General features: G+C 44.5%; 1 protein-coding gene across 1 annotated transcript in view; it reads left to right on the top strand.

The window, feature by feature from the left end:
* grin2cb (glutamate receptor, ionotropic, N-methyl D-aspartate 2Cb) overlaps positions 1–15683 on the top strand; it is a 47462-nt gene extending 31779 nt beyond the window's left edge. Inside the window, exons 11-16 of the mRNA XM_047032867.1 lie at positions 6507–6632; positions 7286–7515; positions 9193–9353; positions 9499–9686; positions 10575–10807; positions 12239–15683. Coding sequence (XP_046888823.1) covers positions 6507–6632; positions 7286–7515; positions 9193–9353; positions 9499–9686; positions 10575–10807; positions 12239–13846 — 2546 coding nt within the window. The 3' untranslated portion in view covers positions 13847–15683. The remainder of the gene's footprint in view (positions 1–6506; positions 6633–7285; positions 7516–9192; positions 9354–9498; positions 9687–10574; positions 10808–12238) is intronic.
* Positions 15684–18508: the final 2825 nt, after the last annotated feature.

Below are 18508 nucleotides of genomic sequence, written 5' to 3'. Positions count from 1 at the left end.
TTAGCATGAGTGAAGACTCTGTCTCTCACGCTGTACTTAAATACAGTAGCTGGACAGTACAGATATAGAATGCACAGAATTGCTTCCTTAACGGGTCTCAATGGTCAGTGCACTGATACATTAGAACGTACAACAGGTGAACAAGTCGTTACTCATATGTAAGTCCCTATTCATACATGTTTTCCTCTCTTACCGTCTCCTAAGAGTCTGGGCTCGAGTGCTATATTCGCTCTTAGTGGGGCCTCGCTACATGACCTCTTGACCTCTGGGAGACTCAAGCTTCAAGTACACAGAAAATCCACCCTACAGACTGGTTAGATCCTGCGATTCCCACACAGCAGAAGAAGTCTAGTAGTTAGCTAGCTCTACTATTTTCAGGGGCTAGGTCTGAATCTAGGAGCAAAACAGAGCACAGCTGCCAGCTGTAGGTATATGCAGGAAGCAATGCTAGTGCTAAATAACTATTTGCTTACCAATAGAACGGCGTATCTGTGCGTCGTTGCTAATATGTGCTGACGTTGTGACTTTAGGCTAGCACTGAGGTCCCTTGGTACACACAAGGCACTTTTTGCCACAAAAACTCAAGCCTGAACCGTGCAACAGAACTTAAATCCCAATACAAGCAATAAATCTAATCAATATATATATATATATATATATATATTGTTCAAGTTGAGAGATTAGAGATATACAACTCTGGAAAGAAAATTGACCACTGCACCTTTTTCTCTCCTTTTCAAAAAAGGGTGAGAAGGATTTTGAGGAACAGATGGGTAAAATGTCCTCTCTCAAAATTGTCCTTCACAATTATTATTATTTTTTATATTTTGCAGACATGCTGGTTCAAATCATTCATTCAGAACCATTCACAAAAAAATATATTGGATTCCCCTCCTAAACATGCTAACAGACAGAGTTAAGCATGTCAACTCTCAAATGTAACCACACAACAACACTTTACATTAAGATTGCATTACTACTATGTAACTACATAGTATTGTAGGTACATAGGAACTGCCATGTGGTTAAATTGTATTAAGTGTTAGCGGTTTAGGTTATTAGAAAAGTTTAGGAAGGTTCATGATGTGAAAGGGGTGAATGGATGTTGTGAAAGGCAGTTGAAGTCTGTGTTACCAAAACTAGATAAATGTTAACATCCACTTACCCGCTGGAAAGCCCATCCGTTTCATTTGTGTAAGAACTTGTAGCTCTCATCTGACGATAACCCTAGCCCTACACCTAGCCTTAGGCTGAATCCCAATACTCTGTCTTGCCCCTAGCCCTTAGTTTTCCCCTAGCTCCTAGCCTAGTTTTCCCTCGAAACTGAGGGGTAAGGGCTAAATAGCCCTATGAAATGAGACACCACTTGGTTACGGTTACGTTTATCAATGTCTCCAAAGCAACTTATATCAAACGTAATTCGATCCTAATGGAGTTTAGTTAAAACTGTAGACATGCGAGTCCATTCAAGGCTAATCAGAGAAATGCGGGACTGTTGTGCAAATCAGCAATGTAACGTTAGCGTAGAAAACAAGCGTTTTTTTTTAAACATGGTTGCAAATATATATGTACAGGACTGATTGTGTAGAGCACAAAACAAGACAGTCGTAATTTTTTAATCAATTATTTGAGCTGAAAATGCTGAAAATTTTACATTTATGGGACTTTCTGGCTGATCTAAAAGCCATTGTTGCAGGTTGCGCAGTATTCACATACCCCTTGGCTTCAAGTAAGCTCCCGGAAAACACTTGGTTTTAACCTGTTGCCGGTCCTGAGAGGCCCGCGTGCCAGTACCAAGCCCCCCCCCCCGGCCCAAGTTACTGCGCACTCAATAAAAAAATACATATTTTTAGACTGCTACACATGCCGTACATCGTTAGAAAGCTATGATTCTTGTGCTTGCATTGCTGTAATCCATTTTGAAGATCAAGTTGCAACAGCAAGTTTAACCAACGTCTTTGTCCAGTCACAAATATGTAAACGAAGCAAAAGCAAACAACTTGCCCTAAAAGGTTCAGTGTGGTAGGTATGCAAAAGATCCCAACAAACATGGACTGGTTACATTCCCAAAGGTCCAAACTATCTAACCATGTCGAGTAGTTCTTCCAAAAAATGAATTATATCCACACATAGCCACGATGTTGTTGCTTCAGTCTGCCTTCGCCAGTTAAATATTTGCACTCTCTCACACACTATCGCTCATGGAAAGAGATGTGATTCGAATATTTACGATTGCCGAGTGTCAAGATGACCGCTACACTCTGCCCTTTCGATTGACACCTTGTTGACTCAATAGGGGCTTCCATGCCCTGTTGACAGCCCTCTACAGCCCCCCCCCCCCCCCTACACACACACACACACACACACACTCGTTCTAAACAAATTTCTCAAACTGGCTTTGACTGGTTCTGAAATGAGCTTATTAACCTTGTAGCTAAGGAAATGCTGCAAATGCTAATACCCAACATGCTAGGTATCTGTGGAGCCTTCAAAATAAAAGCCTAGGCACCATATGTTCAAGTTCAAGTCTTTTATTTGTCAGGTACACAGAACAACACAAGGTAGACTGGGCACTGAAATTCTTAAGACAAGACAACGCAAGCACCTGGCATAACATAACATATAAGTACACGGAACATAATTTACATCTATGCTGAGCTTAAATAAGTGAAACTTCCTAAATATACAGATAGCAATAAATAATCGACTATACTAACCCTAATACTAAAACTTCCTAAATTACAGATAACAATAAATAGTACACTATACTAACCCTAAATGCACATAAAACCTGTTTCAACCCTATAACCCAGTGGTCACCAACCTTTTTAGGCCAAAGATCACCGACCTTTGCCTTGGTGACCCGAAGATCTACCTATTGAGGCGTTGAGAGACAGAACAGACTCCAGACTGAACTTACAACTTAACTTTATATTTGGCCTTATTGTAATTGAATGAAATCAATGTTCACTTTGTGAACAATATGAACAAGAAAAAACACTTTTGCAATGAGCAGGCTGGATATGAACGGTTTTATTTATAAACTGAAGTTACAACACAACACTGACAAATTTCTCATGTGACAAGTCAGTGTGATGGCTGTGACTGAACACTGTCTGTGAGTGCCTTGTAGTTTGGCTCATAAGCAGAGACAGCCAGTCTGAGGCAGTCTGTGAGGTGTCTGTCAGTAAGCCGGCTCCTGTACTTGGATTTGGTGATTTTCATCTGTGAAAATGCCATTTCACAGAGGTAGGTCGATCCAAAGTAGGCACTCACTTTTAGTGCACATGCACTGAGGAGAGGAAACTTCTCTCGGCTGACAAGTCCCCAAAAGTCACTGTCCCTTGACCTGGCTTTCAGCTCAATGTCATTTTGCAAATCAAGCATCTCCATGTCCACTCCACTTGGCAAAGCAAATGCTTTCTCGAATTGGTCTGCAACCTCCTCTGTATTAATAGGCAGGAATGGGTTTGAAAGAAATGCAGCAATATCCTTCATGATTTCTAACTCACCAAAACGTCGACTGAACTCCGTTGCCAGTTTGTCCAGGTGCACACAGTACTGCTCAGGGTGAAAGTCAGAAGAGTCTTTGATGGACTGTGACATTTTTTCCAGGTTTGTAAAGTGTGTCAGCGTCCCTTTCCTCAGATTCGTGGTCCAGACACAGAGTTTGGCCTTGAACGCATTCACTGCGCTGATCATGTGGAGGAGGTGCCGGTCTTTTCCCTGGAGTTCGTGGTTGAGCGAGTTCAGTTTTCCGGTTAGGTCCGTCAGAAACCCCAGGTCCAGTAGCCACGCATCCGTTGAAAGTTCCTTGTGCTCCTCGTTCCTTTTCGACAGAAACGTCTTAATCTCAGGCAGCAAGTCAACAAATCGCTGCAGCACTTTTCCGCGACTCAACCACCTGACATCAGCATGCAGAAGCAGGTCTCCATACGCCGAATCGAGCTCATCCAATAACGCCTTGAATAAGCGATGCTGAAGCGCTTTTGCTCGAATCGAGTTTACCACTTTGACCACCAGTGACATGACATGAGAAAAGTCCACAACTTTCCCAGCCAAGGCTTGCTGATGAATCACACAGTGATACTTCATGAAGTCGGGGAACATCCAGCGATTCATCAAACTGCAGTGAAAAATATTCACAGAGTGACAAGTCCTCCAACACCTGTTGACCAACGTTATCCGACAGTAACTCGATCCTTCGTGTCACTGTTGTAGGACCAAGAGGCACAGCACGGAATGCAGCTTTTATGTCCTCTTTGTTTTTGAAGGTGCTGCAAACAGTCTCTGCGGTGACGGTCAATAGTTCCTTAAACAAATCCCCATCTGTAAAAGGTCTCTTGTGTTTAGCCAAAATGTGGCTAATACGAAATGACGCCTCAGTTGCAGCCTTACTTTGAGACGTAGGTTGTGAGAAAAGCGACTGTTGAGCCTTCAACTCCACTTTCAGCTCCTGAACTTTTTTGGCGCGGATTGCGCTCTTTGGTGGATAGCAGTCTTTGAATTTCGGATGGTTAGTGTTGTGGTGCCGCTCCAAATTCCCTCGCTTAGACAGTGCCTGTGGCTGGTGGCACAACATACACACACTCTTGTCTTTTACCAAGGTAAAGATGAATTCCTCCTCCCATTCATGATGGAAACTGTAGTTTTTCGCCCTCTTTCGTGGTGCCTCTGCCATGCTTGCTAACACTATGTGGACAACACGGCCGGGTAAATAAACAAACCAACGGCAACCACGCCCACAGGTATCCTGGGATAGCAGGTCTCTCAAAGGTCGTCTTCGGGAAAAAACGCCCATTTATTCTGTCGGTGAATTGCTTTGCAACACGCACAGGCCAATATGCAAATCCAGGTACAAGAGAACGCGCGTTCAGTTTAAGAATCCTCCGCGTTCATGAATTAGTCGGAGATCAGTATTTCTGAAATTATTTTGGAGATCGACAGGGAAAGTCTCCGAGATCGACACGTCGATCGCGATCGACAGGTTGGCGACCTCTGCTATAACCTATTCTAACCTAAGTGGAGTACAGTACAATAGTGCAAATTTGCAGATCAGTGACTAAGTCAATGACCATACAGGAGCCTGGTGGCGAGGTACAGTGAGGTACAGTAGTGCAATGTTACTGATAGTGCAACCAGTAGCTGAAAGTGACAGAGTATAAGTGACTAGTGTGCAGTAAATCAATGTCCATATCAGTGTCCATTCAGAAGCCTGATGGCCCTTGGGTAGAAACTGTTGTCCAGTCTGCGTGTGCGCGACCGGATGCTGCGGTAACGTCTGCCAGAAGGCAACGGGGTAAAGAGACTGAAGGATGGGTGGGAACAGTCTCTTAGAATCCTGCCGGCTTTCCTTAGGCAACGTGCGTGGTAGGTGTCCTGTAGGGCTGGGAGCTTCCTGCCGATGATGAACTCAGCAGAACGGACCACACTTCGTAGGGCCTTGCGGTCCCTGTCTGTGCAGCTCCCATACCACATTGTAATACAACCAGTCAAAATGCTCTCGATAGTGCATCTGTAAAAGTTAGTGAGGATGACTGAGTCCATACCAAACTTCTTCAGTCTCCTCAGGAAGAAGAGAGAGAACAAAATTATTAAATCCATTTAATCTGTTAACATTTTACCCCAATAAATGATTTTTTCCCAGGGTCAAAAAGAAACCTGCGTTAACGGGCACTATTTTTTTTGTCACGTTAAAGTGAGAAACGTTAAAGCAAACTTTGACAGCCCTACTTTTTTAAATACTTTTTAAAGTATTTGACCTTGGTTACAAAGGGTCAATTTGGAGTCTCCAAAAGGCCCTTTTAGAAAACGCCTGGATGTACTCTTACAAAAACATGTCAAATATGAATATATTGTGGTATTATGTTTGACTTTTGACTTGAATTGGGTAAGGCTTTAAACGGTGGTCCAATTCTGTCTTCCAGCTAATATCTACCATTTCTAGGCCTCTTCAGGCCTCTGTTTTCAAAACAAAATCTTGGCGGAAATAGAAACTTTCAACGTTCAAGCTTTTATTACTCAACACCAGTAGGACTGACAGGGGTCCTGACAACAGGGGAAAGAACTTCAGAGTGTCACCTTTCAAAAGAGACCACAATCATGCATGTACTCCAAATGGTTCAAGTACAGCTTTCATTCTTTCTATGTCTTAAGGGGGTGTATAGTATACCCCTTCGTCTTAGCCCTACCCATCAATCAAAAATAGAGTTGGGACAACACTTACTCTCACGTGAACGCGCAAAACTAAGGGCTAGGGGTAAGGGGTAGGGGTAAGACAGAGTATTTGAGATTCGGCCTTAGTCGTAGCCTTAGTACTACTATTAACACATAAGGTTAAATAACACCTGGATGTAAAGTGTTACCTTCCTTTCTTACCAGAATACCAACTACAATAGATCAGGCACAGCTTAAGAATAACCTTCGTTTCTCAAATGATTTATTATGTGCCTGAGTATATCAGAGCTGGCTTAACTCCCTCCCCTGTTACGTCATGTTCCTTGCAGAGCCCTACAGCCCTGCAGTCTGGGTCATGATGTTCGTCATGTGTCTGACCGTTGTGGCTGTGACTGTGTTCGTGTTTGAGTACTGCAGTCCCGTGGGCTACAACCGTAGTCTGGTCAGTGCCAAAGGTGAGTCTTGCACCTGTCTGCTTTCTGTCTGGCCTTGTAGAGGTGGCTTACTTTGGTGCTCCAGGCTGTGTAGCTGGTGGATCTGGGTGAGAGTGAACCCTCTATTCCACACACCCTGGCTGACGTCCTCTCACTAACACAAGGTCATGTCCACAGCCATTTACTTTTCGCTTGTAGGGGTTCTTGAATAAACTCTCAGAAGGTCAGAGTGAAATATGTTTTGGCTCCAATGTTACCACTGCTCCTGTGACAATCAAAGAGTTCCAGAACAAGTTCCAGCAGATGAAGCTAATCAATCCCAGTATGCCATGCAGCACGAGCAAGCCACATCTCCGTGTCTGAAAGGTCACTTCCCCAGTTTTAATTACTGTAGCGCCAGTAGCTAGTCACATCAGATTGTGATTGATGGCTCTCTGATATAGCACACCACAAAAAGAAGCAGAAACAGGCCACAAGCTGTAAAGCTGACAGAAGTTTTTGTTGACGAACAGCTTTTAAAATTGGGAGGCTAATAACTAATAATAGGCTAAGGAAAGAGAGATAACTTGTCATGTTTTGCTGAATATTTAATTATAGGTTTTGAATAAACAACTGGTTTAATGTGCTGAGCCACTACAGTATTTCAGGTTATTGTGAACCTCCTCCCCTCTCAGCTCCTGATGGCCCCACCTTCACCATCGGCAAGTCGGTATGGCTACTGTGGGGCATCGTGTTCAACAACTCTGTGCCCATCGAGAACCCCAAGGGCACCACTAGTAAGATCATGGTGCTAGTCTGGGCCTTCTTCGCTGTCATCTTCCTGGCCTCTTACACCGCCAACCTTGCCGCCTTCATGATCCAGGAACAGTACATAGACACAGTGTCGGGACTCTCTGACAAGAAGGTAAGAAATCCAGTGAGAACTATATATTCATGAGTGCCTAGATGTTGTGGTAGCTTGAAACTGGAAACTGAATACACACAACTAGTTATGCAATGTTTATATTCAGATAATTGTGTGGATGGCAACTGTGCCCTTTTTGAGCCTTGTGTTTTGTTTTTTCCTGCTCTCCCCCATGTTCCTTGAGTGTCAGTTATCATATTAAGATATAGAACATAACAAAACAACAACTAGATTCCACAATCATTAGCATTAACGATGTAACTATGATACAACCAATCAAATTCTCAATGTGTTTTGTGACTGAAACAAGTAGCTTCGCAATGGACCACAGACCGGCTAACTAAAAAAAGATGTATTCCTTTTGTGCAACCATTCAGAAGCAGGCAGAAAACTGCAATGTGATTGTCCAATTTCCTTTCCATTTCTCATTACGTAATTTGGCTTTAATTAAAAAAGTGATTTGAGTGTGAGCAGCAGTGAAAGCTTTGTGCCTCTGTTTTCCCGGGGTTTTGTTTGCACTCTTGCCAGTAGATCTTTGCACATGTGATGTGAGGTACTGAATAGTTATCCCACTGATAGTTTGGAAATATCTCTGCTCTGACTTGTCTTAATCATCCATATGGACCCAAAGGTTTTGACCTAACTCGCCAGATGGTTTCTTACACATATACATCTGGGAAGTCGTCCTTGGAAACAGTTTGTGAAAAGGCAGGCACTTAAAAAAATACTTGTGAGGTGATTGGATGAACCATCTGTCTATCACCGTCTATCACGGGTTAACTTCAACGTCGCCCGTAGCTGCCAATAGATTCTTAGAGGACGCTGACTGGTTTGAACCAGAGAAGTTGGAGCTTGGCAGGATGGATTCTCATGTGGTCGTGATTTCACAAATCCAGCTGTCTGCAAGGTTACAAAAGCTTTTCTCAACTTTTTAGTCCATTAAAAACATGGCCAAACTCACCGACTGTTTAAAATACACTCAAGTGGGAAGTAAGAGTGCTTTGTGTGATTGCTTTGTTGTTATATTGGAAAGACCTTGAACATAATTTAGGCATGTATTCCCAAACTCTCCAAACCAGAATGGCTGGATTACTGTCAGAACTGAATCAACTCAGACTCCTGTCTGTGGATCTGGGCTTTCTGAGCCAACAGCAAGTGAACTGGAAATCTATTGATATGTTAGCTAAAAACACCCTCCTTCATGCAGAAACACAACCTTGGGTCCAATAGAATTCTTTAGGATTCGATTTGTTTAAATACATGGATAATTTCTGTGATGAATTGCGTGTGTGGACATGTGTTCTAAACACCCACTCACCCATGTTCATCCTGATGGGCTTTAAAGGTCAATACTGGAAGCAAGAAAAATTTGCATTTATTTACAGTTAAATTGATTTTCAAGATTCAGTGCTTCTCTTTAAAGATTTCCTTTTCAGCTCTCTAAATGTACATGACTATGGACTGTGTCATGTGGTCATGACTTCAACTACATTAACATAATTGAAAGGTACACGATTGATTAAAATGGCTTTGACATTCACAACCAAAATCAAATGGAATCAAATTGAATTGAGTTGATTGCCATTCAGTTAAATTAAACTGAATTGATTAAAGCAGTTTAGTTACATTAGTTTGAAAGTGTCTAATTCATGGAATCTTCTTTGTTGAATGTTCCAGTTCCAGAAGCCGCAGGAACATTATCCTCCATTCCGGTTTGGGACGGTGCCTAACGGGAGCACAGAGAGGAACATCCGCAGTAACTACCCAGACATGCACACACACATGGTCAAGTACAACCAGAAGGGTGTGGAGGAGGCCCTCAACAGCCTTAAAACAGGGTACACACCTGGCCACACCAAACACTCCATTTACCTGTAACACTTCTTGAATCACAATCAGCTTCCATGATACCCCCACACCCCTGATCGGGCTGAGTTGAAGTTGTTGCTGTCGTGTCAAGCCTCCCCTCCCTTTGTCATCCAGGAAGCTGGATGCGTTCATCTATGACGCAGCGGTGTTGAACTACATGGCCGGGAAGGACGAGGGCTGTAAGCTGGTCACCATAGGCAGTGGAAAGGTCTTCGCTACCACCGGTTACGGCATTGCACTCCAGAAGGACTCACGCTGGAAACGGCCCATAGATTTGGCCCTGCTGCAGTTCCTAGGAGATGGTGGGCTGAGACACACTGACATACACACACACCATGGGCTGGACTGGATCCAGATAGTAGACAGCAGTACCAGGGGAGGGAGCTTAGAGAATAGTTAATATCCTCTAGTCCAGCAGGAGGTAGGTAGCAGGTAGGAATATTAGAACACTCAAACACACACACACAGACACTTGTATTGCACAGTCAATGTGGATCCAGTGAATATCCTTTTTATCTAAATGTCTGCACCCTTACTCTTTGTTTAAAAACATCATTTTTTATGAGTTATTGAATATAAATGTAAATAGTCAGATAATCTACTTGTGTGACCTACAGATCTGGAGGATCTGGTGACATTGGGAGAATTTAAACAGTTGATCGATGTGAACATCATAGAAGAATGTAACTGCCTTTAGGACAAAGCTGTTTTACTAATGATATTTTGTGCTTCTCTATGTAATGATTTATTTGTATGAAAATTTGTATCTCAAAATCAGATTTTTCTCAATGAGGACAACGTGTATAAATAAAGGTTGAATCAGATGTATTATGCTAGATTCATGTGTGATGCCCAGACTCCCAGAGGAGCCCTGTCACAGCAGGTCAGGTCCACCAGGCCAGCTGCACCTCCACTAGGACCCAGCAGGAAAGGAATACACACTTTCCATGACAACTACTTGACCACCTGAATGTGAGTCCAAAGCTCCGTGTCTGTCAAACCCAGCATCTCGTCTCTCCTCCTCCTCTCCTCCCCCTTTCCTTCTTCTCTCTCTCTCTCTCTCTCTCTCTCTCTCTCTCTCTCTCTCTCTCTCTCTCTCTCTCTCTTCTCTCTCTCTCTCTCTCTGTCTCTCTCTCTCTCTCTCTCTCTCTCTCTCTCTCTCTCTCTCTCTTGCCCTGTCCCTCCCCCAGGAGACACACAGCGCCTGGAGACGGTGTGGTTGTCTGGGATCTGTCAGAATGAGAAGAACGAGGTGATGAGCAGTAAGCTGGACATAGACAACATGGCGGGAGTGTTCTACATGTTGCTGGTGGCCATGGGCCTCAGCCTGCTGGTGTTCTCCTGGGAGCACCTGCTCTACTGGAAACTACGACACTCCCTCCACAAGTCCCCCAAACTAGACGTCCTACTGGCCATCAGCAGGGTGAGCTGACAGAGCTTGATTGGTTCATTGAATAAGTGGGTGATTGTTTTCATTTGTTGGCTGGTAGCCATTGTCATCACAATTTTTCCTTTTCCGTTTGTTTGTTGTGGTCCCAGTCATTGGTCACAACATTAAACACATGGTCAGGGTTTAGAAACACAACACTGAAGTTGACGCAGTATCTAAACCTCTCATCTGTTCTGCTCTTTTGTCACCATGACAAAGGAGGTGGAAAGATAGAAAAGGTTTATGAAGACACTGAGAGGACTTTCTAATGAGGTCTTTCAAAAACTCTGCACAGGAAGACAGGTCCAGGGTGAAAATGTCCTGTAGTCTATCTTAGTGGCGGAATAGATTTGGTGTCAAACTGTATATCTGTGATCACACTAGTATCTGTGATCAAACTGGTATTTCACCCATACCATCAGACGATGTTAGATAAAAATATGTTTCTGTCTCGCGTGTTAACCTGCCAGTGACGGCCTGTCCTCAGTTAAACCTGATATACTAGCATGATATCTAGTCTAGTGACACAGTTAACTTATTGTAGTACAAGCAGGCTTCAAATAACATGTTATTATGATCTATTAAATAACTTTATAATTAGCATTATTTAATTATAGAATGTGTTGCAAGTAATTATGATTGTAACATATAATACAGTGTTAAATAAAAAAATATTTTATTCTTAGAAAGTCTATGTAAATGCAATCATATTCTTATAATTATAAAAATAATAAGATACTGTTTGTCATTTACATTGTATTCCTAAATTATAGGTCTGACTTCAACATGCAGCCAATTAAAAAGCACAGACAGCTATCAATGTTTATCAAGCACATCATTTAGATGACTGAATTAAAATCTGCAAAAAGCAGCCATTTAATGAGTGTGAGCGAAGATTCTAATTCCAGTCCAACATTAGCGTAAATCAACACCCAATTTGTTTGCTGAGAGTGTGGTTGGAGAGAGGAGGGGGGGGAGACTGCCTGCATGGCCAATTAAGTGGATATAGAGTCAACAACACAATTTACCCACCTACCATCCTCCTGCTCCAGCCTGTGTAATTACTCCATTGTGCCTGGTTTACCAGATTACCAGTTTAATGACAATCTGATAATTAATCCTTATGGGTGGCCCAATGGGCCAAATTAAATTTAGCTTTGTCAGGTTTTCAGCCATCCGTGAGTGACACAGTCGGGGGACCCAGTTCTGTTTGTCTGAAGAGTTAGAGAACGTTCCCTCGGTGTCTCTCTGTCTGGGATGTTTGTGTTTAGCTAGAGTGCACACACAGTAAAACATGTTTTCTGGTGAGGAATGTGTTTTCTTCAGTTGTAATGTAACTTTTGAATTGTATTCATAGCCCTAAAAGCAACACGTTTAGCAAGGTTTATTGTGTAAACTGAAAGATGGTCTCTCCTTCATTCTCAGGGCGTCTACAGTTGTTTCAATGGAGTGGAGGATCCAGGTCACTCCTCTAACCTGCCCAACCCTGACCTCACCGCCAACTACGCCCAGGCTAACATGCTAAAGATGCTTCGGACCGCTAAGGACCTGGTCTCCACAGCTAATGTAGAGAACTCACTGGACAACGCCACCAAGGCCATAGAACACTGGAGTCGCCACGGCAGCAGCATTCCCATCCGCGTTCCCCAGGTCACCACGGAGACCGTGCCAGGGGGGTTCGCTTACGTCACAGAGGACCCTTCCCCCCTCCCCCAGCATTCCCTGACTTTGCCCTACTCCAGCCCCCAGCCGTTAACGGCCGTGACCTCCCTGAAACAGCAGAGGGGACTGGCCAGGCCCACGCCCCTGCGCTACACCCTCCCTGCCCGCTCCAGCTCCTGCCTGTACAACCGGACGCTCCCCATGTCCAGCCTCAGCAGCCCACACCTGGCCTCCCCAGACCCCCCGCCCCACCCCAAGCCCCACCTCCACCAGACAACAGGGAGGCTGTACGTGGACGCCCAGCCCCCACCAAGCTCCCCCTTCGTGCCCTACAGGGAGCTGCAGCTGCCTGACATCTATGCCTCCCACCCCTCCTCCCTCTCCCCCCAGCACCTGCCTCTCCAGGACGGGCCCTCCAGGAGGAAGCGGAGGTCCAGAAGCTTCCAGTCCGAGGAGCCGGGCAGGGAGAGGAAAAAGCACCGGGACAAGGAAAAATCCCCCAAGTCCACTGTGTGTCTGGCCGAGCTCAGAGCCAACCACCTCTTTGAGAACCACAGCCCAGGTCCCAGTGCTGACATCATTTACCCAGGAGAGGTGCTCTGTCCTGGGGGAGAGAGCTGTAGCTCCTGGCCCATGGAGGACTTGGAGCTGGCTGGCAGACGCAGGCTCCACCGCCGGCCCTCCTTCCTGAGAGCCACCTGGGGCAGCGAGCGCATCCACCAGCACCATGAGACCCCTGTCCCCCTGTCCCCCTCAAGTCAATCACCTTCCACCCTACCAGATCTTTTCCCTTGCATGCTGGCTCAAACCACACCCACGAAAACCTACAGCCCCTCCCACAACCACGACAACCTGTTTTACCCACGAGACCACGCCTACCTGCATTTAAGACAGGACCAGAGGCGGGGCAACGAGCGGGGCCGCAAGGCTCAGAGGCTACGCTACTCCCACTCCACCCACCTCCCCACCTATGGGGAGGCAGTACGGCAAGGGGGTGGGGCAGGACAGGGCCTAGGGGTGGTCCAGAGAGCAACCAGCCTGCTCAGCAGACAGTACGCCCACTACCTGAGCTCCTACCCTGGCCTACCCCTGTACCACAGCCCCATGGACCTGCAGCCACACACTCAGGCCCCCGCTGGCCAGCCCAGCTCCAGCCCTGTGTGCCAGCTGCTGGCATGTGGAGGTGGGCACTGTGGGGGCCAGCGAGGGCTGCTGTACCAGGACAGCCTATATGGAGCCTATGGAGTTTACCGGGGCCCAAGGCCAGGACTGGAGGCCCAGCCGGGGCAAGGGGTGACCGGGAGGCCCCAGGACAGTCCTTGTCTGCTCAGGTCCTGGGGCAGAGTCTCCAGTCTGGAGTCTGAGGTTTAACTGAAGGAAAACATCTCAACCACTACACCTCTTATTTATGTATGACACATCACAGCTTCTGGGAAGGGGGTGTTTGGGGAGGGGGGGCACTGGAAACTGGAGACTTTATCGAGGGCGATGATCTGTTTGTTGACTTCACCTTATAACTGAGCACACAATAACCTCGCTGAGATGTCTGCTACCGAGGGGCCCAGACCAGGAGCCCAGGCTGAATTCTGAGAGACAGCAGGACAAGACCGCGGTGGGACACTTACTCAGTCTGGAGTGGACTTGTGAAAAGATTGTAGAGTAGATTGTGTTGTTGCTGCTTACACAAAAACATGTTCATGTATTTTCTATCAATGAAGTGCACAAGATTTACTAGTCAATCCGATGGCAATATGGTAATGTTCCAATGGTCATGATGCCAGACAGACATCTGAGAAGTCTAGTTTGTAGACAAGGGCTGTCTGAGCAGACCCTCTCCAGTCTGAACCTCTTTGTGTGTGTGTGTGTGTGTGTGTGTGTGTGTGTGTGTGTGTGTGTGTGTGAGAGAGAGAGAGTTAGAGTGGGTGTGTATGTGGGCAGCTACTGTGATAGTTCACAGCTTCGGACTTTGAATAGAGTCATATGTTGATATATTGTTTAGTGCAATAAAGCAGTTTTAGTTGTGGGGTGTGTGTGTCTTTGGAAAGATGATTGACTGAAAAGTTCCCCCCCAGGTTACCTACAGTAGAGGCTGACAGTAGAGGCTGATGGGTTACTTACAGTAGAGGCTGACGGGTTACTTACAGTAGAGGCTGACAGGTTACCTAGAGTAGAGGCTGGCAGGTTACTTACAGTAGAGGCTGACAGGTTACCTAGAGTAGAGGCTAGCAGGTTACTTACAGTAGAGGCTGACAGGTTACCTAGAGTAGAGACTGGCAGGTTACTTACAGTAGAGGCTGACTGGTTACCTAGAGTAGAGGCTAGCAGGTTACTTACAGTAGAGGCTGACAGGTTACATACAGTAGAGGCTGGCAGGTTACTTACAGTAGAGGCTGATGGCTTACTTACAGTAGAGGCTGACAAGTTACTTACAGTACAGGCCGACGGGTTACTTACAGTAGAGGCTGACAAGTTACTTACAGTAGAGGCTGGCGGGTTACCTACAGTAGAGGCTGATGGGTTACCTACAGTAGAGGCTGACGGGTTACTTACAGTAGAGGCTGACAGGTTACCTACAGTAGAGGCTGACGGGTTACTTACAGTAGAGGCTGGCGGGTTACCTACAGTAGAGGCTGATGGGTTACCTACAGTAGAGGCTGACGGGTTACTTACAGTAGAGACTGAAAGGTTACCTACAGTAGAGGCTGATGGGTTACCTACAGTAGAGGCTGACCTGGTGAGGGAGGTGGTCATACATGAACAGCAGCACATTGTCAAATAGGGCTTCACAATATATTTCTATGTATTCTAAATACTATATATGGAGAATATATCGATTAGATGTGTCATTTGATGTTGATTTCCGTGTTAAAGTATATTTATCTATTCCAGAGTGATATTTGTATTCTCTTCTGCCACTGCTTCCTATTTTCTTACTGACAGAGATGTAGAGCCACAAGCTCTCGTTTGGTGTTTCTATCTATATATAGTATATACAGTAGGTCTACTTCTGATTCTCTATTATTTCTAGATCTTCCTTTCTTCTATCTTCATCAAAATCTCTCTCTCTCTCTCTACTCTTATTTTCCTTTCCCTCCGTCCCTCTGCCCTCCCTGTTTAATGATTGGATTTTAAAGGAGGTAATTGAAAGCTATTCTAGTATCTGTATTACCTGGTTCTTCCACTCTGTAATTAATCACTTGGACCAATTAAAGAGCCTTTTGGACGAATATAAGTTGGTGTGTGTCTCTCTCCTCTCTTTTTCATCCATCTATCCAATAGAATCAAGCCTGTAAACTTGGCTGGTGGGGGAATGTTTATGATCATGAAGTAGGACACAAGCTGGGCAGAACAGAGTGGAGAAATAGGAATACAACATGTGTTGAAGGAAAGAAATGTTTGAAGAAAGAAATGATACAAATGTAGCGGAGTTTACACGTTTAAGATTAGAAATAATCTATAATAAAGTATTTAGTTGACGGGACACCACCTCAGGATGTGTTTTAAAGGGACTGAGGAAACCTTATTGAACAATAGCCTTTGTAATAATCAGTTTAATCTTAAGCACTGAATTCTATGAAAGTAGAGCAGATCAGATAACATGAAAGATACGCGAGTACTATACACAAGGAAGAGGTAGGCCTCTAGAGCAACAGTGGATGGTCAATAGCAGCTGAATCCTAATGAGGGTTAGGTAAAATCATTTGTAAATTAAAATCAAACATCAACAATTTAAATCACAACGTAACAATATGTCACAAGTAAGAAATGATCCAACAAAAATAGAACAATGGAATCTTTCGTCAAAGTTGTATAATATTTAAATTTGCTGTTACCTCATGAACAAGCACCTCAATTTCGTTATCACTAAATCTTTGTTTTCGCTGTTTTTACTTTGGTGGGTGATCCATGATAGAAAGAGAGAAGGAGGCCCATTCATTGCGTGTTTAAATGCTTGCAATTTAAGGTATAGTGGGCAGAGAAAGGCGCTGCTTACCCGATGAACTACAGGTTTGGTAAATACAACGTAAACTGAAGTATCACGGTGTGCGCTATCGGTTGGTTGTCCATGGCACTGATAACGCTACGTTAGCAAATTTACATACATGAGGGCCTGAGTCATTTTCCTTCTTTAGTCTCTATACTTTCTCTTTACAAAAAACTGTGTGAAAAAAACACATTTGTTATTGTGTATAGTATCAGTGTGTGTGTGTTAGGCGTGTATGGGGAGGTGGGAGATTGATGAAGTGGCAGAACTGTCTAGCGGGATGATGAATGATAGGACTGGTGCATATGAATATATCAATGGAGCACCTGGGACCAGTTACAAACACACACAAAGACACACACGTACACACATGCATACACACACACAAACAAGTACGTACACGCACACATGTACACACACGCGCGCACACAGACACGGGTCACATAACAGCCCAGGACCACATTAGGGTGTAAAGATAGGAGTAAAATATGGGATGATGAAGGAAAGGGCCAAATGGAGGGAACAAGGACAGAAAGGAAACATGGAGGGAGAGAAAGGGATAGGTCTTGTTAAGAGTGCCTGTGTCCGAATCAGGGTTAAATAGTCATCAAACTAGTCAGGACCACCCCGGAAGCAGGCATGTTAATCATGCAGAGCGATATACTCACACACATACAAACACACACATACAAACACACACCTCTGTCACACTAAACGTGTCACACACCTTAAATAAAATTGTTTATACATTTTATCAATCAACATGCTCAAATTTGTATTATCTGGAACACAGTGAACCTCTCAGGTTGCAACTATACCCTTGCACAAACACACACACAACACGGACACACAATTGTCATCTGAGGTGCATAGTCCAGTCTCATCACACTCCTGGCTGTGAATAAATAGCGGCCCATGTCGTAAAACGGCTCCAGACGCTCAGAGTCACCTTGAGACAAAGATGAGAGGGGGGGGGGGGGATACGGGGGGTGATTAACGGAAGAAGGATGAGAACAGAGAGGTGGAGTGAGGTTTGAGAGAGGGAAGATGTAGGAGATGGGTGAGTAGGAGGGAGCTAGATGAGCTCCTCAGATATTCTAGGATGGAAGGAGAGAGCAGGTGGGAGGAGAGGATATGGAGATATGAAGGGGAAGGAGGAAAGATGGAGAGGATTAGACTCTGCTGAATGCAGGTAGCTCAGGAGCACACAAAGGTGGGGATACGAGTAAATGAGTCTATCGTTTATTTTTAACTGATATAAACCTTCCTTGTCACAAAGTGAATCTGACGGAATATTACTTTTTTTAATCAAGTAAAGATAGACAAGAAATAATACAAGATTAAAAAAAACAACCACTGCATCACAGAAGGAGGGCTGTGATTGCAAGACAGGTGTGCAAGCAGAAACATTCCAAAACACCACCAAACGAATTGTTGAAAGAACCCAGAGAATCCAATCCATGTCTTTCCTGATTGGATCTGCCTGTGGGAACGCTAATTACCTTGGCAACCTCCAGACTGTCTCTCAATTGTCCCAACAGCAGGAATGAGAATGAGTTCATTATTCCATTTGTGAAGATTTCAAGACTTAGATCTGAATCTGGTTTCTGTGTATATTAGGATCAAAAGGGTCCAACCATCGTTGGGGAGACCAGCATGCTGCACACATGAAACTTCAAGTAAGAAATAAGAACTAAAAACTAAGAACTAAGAACTTACCTCTCAGACTTTGCTAAATTCAGAGTTCTGGTTTTCAGGCTACATCAAACTAACTAAGAAAGTATTTTACATTAAGAGACAGATCATCTCAAATGTAAGGCCGAATCCCAATACTCCCCCTTACCCCTTCCCCTTAGTTTTGCGCGTTCCCGTGAGAGCTAGTGGTAGGGCTAAGACTAAGGGGTATACACCCTTTAAAACCAAGTAAGATCAGGAGCTTACTTGAAACCTAGGGCTATGTGAATACTGCGCAACCGGCAACAATGGCGGCCATATCATCCAGAGTCCGATAAATGTAATATTTTGGGCTTAATTAATTGATAAAAAAA

Source organism: Hypomesus transpacificus, chromosome 13 (genome assembly GCF_021917145.1).
Source record: "Hypomesus transpacificus isolate Combined female chromosome 13, fHypTra1, whole genome shotgun sequence".
In the NCBI taxonomy this organism is placed as follows: Eukaryota; Metazoa; Chordata; class Actinopteri; order Osmeriformes; family Osmeridae; genus Hypomesus; species Hypomesus transpacificus.
The sequence above is the reverse complement of the archived record's forward strand: the minus strand, read 5'-3'. Positions and strand labels throughout refer to the sequence as shown.